Source organism: Otolemur garnettii, unplaced genomic scaffold, assembly GCF_000181295.1.
Source record: "Otolemur garnettii isolate 467f Iridium unplaced genomic scaffold, OtoGar3 scaffold00001, whole genome shotgun sequence".
Lineage (NCBI taxonomy): Eukaryota > Metazoa > Chordata > Mammalia > Primates > Galagidae > Otolemur > Otolemur garnettii.
In genome coordinates, this window is record NW_003852396.1 from 71,803,676 (window position 1) to 71,808,335 (window position 4,660).

At 39.2% G+C, this 4,660-nt stretch overlaps 1 protein-coding gene across 6 annotated transcripts in view; it reads left to right on the forward strand.

The window, feature by feature from the left end:
- The window catches only part of ATG13 (autophagy related 13), a 57,310-nt gene that overhangs the window by 31,902 nt on the left and 20,748 nt on the right, over positions 1-4,660 (forward strand). For 5 of the 6 annotated variants that reach the window (XM_023509558.1, XM_023509538.1, XM_023509541.1 and 2 more), the window contains 2 exons: positions 1,639-1,685; positions 2,661-2,801. In XM_023509558.1, the coding sequence (XP_023365326.1) occupies positions 1,639-1,685; positions 2,661-2,801 (188 nt within the window). Of the gene's footprint in view, positions 1-1,638; positions 1,686-2,169; positions 2,233-2,660; positions 2,802-4,660 lie in introns of those variants that run through there. The other variant, XM_023509557.1, reaches the window with a different exon arrangement.

A 4,660-nucleotide genomic window follows, 5' to 3' on the forward strand; every position in this document is an offset into this window, starting at 1 on the left:
CGCAGCTCACAGCAACCTATAACTCTTGGGCTTAAGCAATTCTGTTCCCTCAGACTTCTGAGTAGCTGGGACTACAGGTGCCCACCACAACACCCGGCTATTTTTTATTGCAATTGCCACTGCTGTTTTAACTGGCTGGGGCCAGGTTTGAACCTGCCACCTCAGTATATGGGGCTGGCACCCTACCCACTGAGACACAGGCGCCACCCAATATACTCATCTTTCAAGACTTGCATACTCTAGTAATCTCCAGGTTTTAGTGAGAGAGTTAACTGCTTTCTTTACCTAGATGTCCTATGGCACTTTGAATTATGTTTATTTTATTTTATTTTTTGAGACAGAGTCTCATTATGTTATTATGTCACCCTCAGTAGAGTGCCATGGCATCACAGCTCACAGCAACCTTAAATTCTTGGACTTAAGCAATTCTCTTGCCTCAGCCTCCCAAGTAGCTGGGACTACAGGTGCCCACCACAACACCTGGCTATTTTTTTGATGCAGTTGTCATTGTTGTTTAGCAGGACTGGGCCATGTTCAAACCTGCCAGCCCTAGTGTCTGTGGCCGGCACCCTATCCACTGAGCTACAGGCACCGAGCCATAAAAGTCAGTTCTTATTCCAAAAATTTACTTCCAAATCTAAGAAAATAGTACTCTTCTCACTAATTAGTAAAAAGATTACTTGTGTTCAAAGATACATAACTGTCTTTCTCACCAAGTAACACACAGGAGTGTTACAAGGTTGAGGAATTATGGCTTTAGTCATTTCTTTCTCTTTCTTACCTGGTAGGCTATGTTTGTTCAGAATAACACATAGGCTAAACATTTTGGCTAAAAATATCAGATAGCTAAAAGATTTTTATGTAAAGAGCTTGCTGAGGTAACAAGTTTTCCTAAATTGTGGGTGTCACCTAAAAATATCTCCTGTAGAATTGGAGGGAAAGTCTTTTTCCTTCATTTGGAAAGTGTTGGCCTTTCTGAAGAACAGATTGAAAAATACATATCAAAAGTCTTAAAAGCATAAATGCTCATTGACCGTAATTCTTTTTTTATTTTTTTGAGACAAGGTCTCACTCTGCTGCCTAGGCTAGGGTGCGGTAGAATCATCATAGTTCATTGTAACCTCAAACTCCTGGCCTCAGATGATCCTCCTGCCTCAGCCTTCCAAACTGTTGGGATTATAAGGCTTGAGCCATGACCCAGTGTACCCAGCCTTGTCCTAGTAATTCAATTCTGGAAATTTTCTTGAAGAAATTAATCGTGGACGGATACAGACTTTTAATCTTGATGTTGTTTGTGGTAGTGAAAATTAGAAACATCCAAGAATAGGGAGACTAGATAAAATGATAGTCATATGATAGAATACTATACAACCATTAAATTGATTTAGAATTTTTAATTAAAGGGAAAATTCCATAATGTATTTATTAAGGAAAAAAAGCAAGTGATAAAAATACTATATATAATGTGACCCACTTTTATTTAGAAATGAGGTTAGTTCATTTTTAAATTGATATCTGTTTAATTTTGGGGGGCAGGTGCTTATTTATTCCTTCCAGTTTTTTTTATAGTAACTGTGTAATGCTTTGTAATGAAACAATTTCTAAAAACTAAAATTTTTTCGATTATTCTACCTATAGGGAGATTCAATGGAGCTTGAAATATGGTGTCTTGAAATGAACGAAAAGTAAGTGCTCTGTTTTAGGGTCTGTGGTTGTGGTTGCTAAGGATAAAGCAGATGACATCATGTGAAAAGCTTTGTTTTCAGAGTCATGGAGGGCATTCTGAGCACTTAACAAAGCCAGTAGGTCTTTGCTACAGTTTGCTTCATGCTTGGTTTCCAGCCTAGGCACAGAGATGACCTTCAGAGGGAGCATCAGTCTGAAGAGACTTAGACACTACAGGGAAAGGAGCAGCATAGAAAGCTTAAAAGGATTTGTTGTTTGTTCCCAGAGTACAGATAGTTCTCTGATTAAATCCCTTGGGAGCTCTTGTAACATGACTACTCTATTTTGTCTGTTTTCTATGTGGCAGCCATCCAATAAGATTCCCCTCACTGCTCCTTTGTACAGACTGTGTTGGTCATGGATTGGAAATGCATGTTATTTCCCTCCCCCATTTTCTTCTTTCAAGGCAGATTAGCTTACCTCCTGCCTGAAGCTTCAGTTTTCAAGAAGAGTATATAGGAAAATTGAGGAAATATCAACACATCAAAAGAAAAATCTTAGTGATAAGTATGTGTGGTGCGGGCCTTATTTTTCTTTCTTAAATGCAAAGCAATTGCCAGGATATGGTCCAAAAGTTTAGTACCAGACTTTTCTCTACATTTCCTGTTAGATTATAGAGACAGCTCATAAGAGAGTACATTGATGTTATGTTTGCACCTTCAGTATATGTAATTTATTGTCTTCAAATGTGCTGTTTTGTTTCTTAGAAACGTTAACCACTTCAAAGCTAGAAAAAAATACATGGAGTACCTTTTGGTGCTCATCCGCCTGTGTCTAGTGCATGAGAAAGTAAAATTTTGTCTTTCTTCAATCTATTGATAAACTGACAACTCTAATTACACTTTTAGTTCAGAATGTATTTCAATGATAGATTTGGTCTTACGGAATACCAATACATAGTAGGAGAATGCTGACTGTTTCTGTGTGCTCCTCAGGTGTGATAAAGAAATCAAAGTGTCCTACACGGTGTACAACAGACTGTCATTGCTGCTGAAATCTCTCCTTGCTATAACTAGGGTGACACCAGCCTACAGACTCTCCAGAAAACAAGGGCACGAATATGTCATATTATACAGGTAAACAGGATAGATATTCATCTTGATTCACTCATTAGCCTCGTCAATTTGCGCATAGTCTGACTGGGATTCAGGTGCTCTGACACATGGTTGGTTGGATTGTTGATGCTATAGCTTTAATATGGTCACTATGGGCTCAGCGCCTATAGCTCAACCGGCTAAGGCGCCAGCCACGTACACCTAAGGTGGCGGGTTCGAATCCCCAGCCGGGACCCGCCAAACAACAATGATGGCTGCAACCAAAAAAAAATGGCCAGGCATTGTGGCGGGCGCCTGTGGTCCCAGCTACTTGGGAGGCTGAGGCAGGAGACTCGCTTGAGCCCAGGAGTTGGAGGTTGCTGTGAGCTGTAATGCCACGGCACTCTACCCAGGGGGACAGCTTGAGGCTCTGTCTCAAAAAAAAAAAAAAAAAAAAAAAATATGGTCACTATGCGGCTTCCCTTAGGAACCTTAGTCTTTCAGAGCTACCTGGTTCAATTCCTTTTGTCTGTGCAGTCATAATTTCTATGGGATGTGTTTTGAGATACTACGGATATACATCTCAAAGCTGGGCAGGGAACTTATGACTTTTAAAAACAGGCTATCATGGCTTGGCGCCAGCCACATACACCAGAACTGGTGGGTTCAAATCCAGCCTGGGCCAGCCAAATAACAATGGCAACTACAACCAAAAAGTAGCCAAGCATTGTGGTGGGTGTCTGTAGTCCCAGCTACTTGGCAGGCCGAGGCAAGAGAATTGCTTAAGCCCAGGAGTTGGAGGGTGCTATGAGCTGTGATGCTACGGCACTCTACTGGGGGCGACAGCTTGAGACTGTGTCTCAAAAAAAAAAAAAAGCTAAAAACAGGCTATCCTGGGAAGATGGGAAGATCCCACAGCTTTCTATATTCCAGGGTTAAGTTAAAACTTATTCTCTAACAAATTGCTAATTTAATTTAAGTCATTGATTATAAAGAGCTAGTCAGTAGTTAGTTATTTTCCTTGAAGTTTCACCTCAGCACATTTATTTGGTATGTTTTTAGTGTGAGCATTGTGGTAGATACATAGAAGAACCATAAAGAGGCCCTGCACTAGGGATGTCTCTAATCTAATGGGGGAAACAGTTTGCTGCAATGCCTGGCCTATAGTTACTTTTATACATATTTTTTAGATACTTACGAACATTTCTTTTTTCTTATACTAGCATATAATGTATGAGACCTAGGATTCAAATTTGTCCTTATTTCATCTCTGACATCTAACCATGGGGCTTTATACATTATTGGAACTTGGTATTTATTGAATACACCCATGTATATGTTTAATTTTTAACAATATTACTTAAAAAAATAAGAAAATGCATTTTAGGTGTTTTGAATTCAGACTTGCTAATATAGATTGGCCTTTCCAGGGAGATTTATGGGAAGGTTCTACTGTGTTTATATTTTTATTTTTTCTGAATAGTCTTGCCTAGCTATTCTATGGTGGAAAAGATTTTCTACTTTCTTAATCCATTTACTTTGGAATGACTTGTGAAAAGCATGAAGAGTTCCCCATAACTGAAGACTACTTATCAAAAACTAGTACCTTCCAATAGCAGTCCCAAACCTATTGACTAATTTTATTTATATATTATTTATTTCCCAGTATGTATACTTCAATTGATTGATTGATTGATTGATACAAAGTCTCACCTTGTCACCTTCAGAAGAGTGCCCTGGTTTCATAGTTCACAGCAACCTCAAACTCTTACGCTCAAGCAGTCCTCTTGCCTTAGTCTCCCGAGTAGCTGTAGCTACAGGCGCCTACCATAACACCTGGCTAATTTTTCCATTTTTATTTATTTATTTATTTTTTGAGACAGAGCCTCAAGCTATACCCC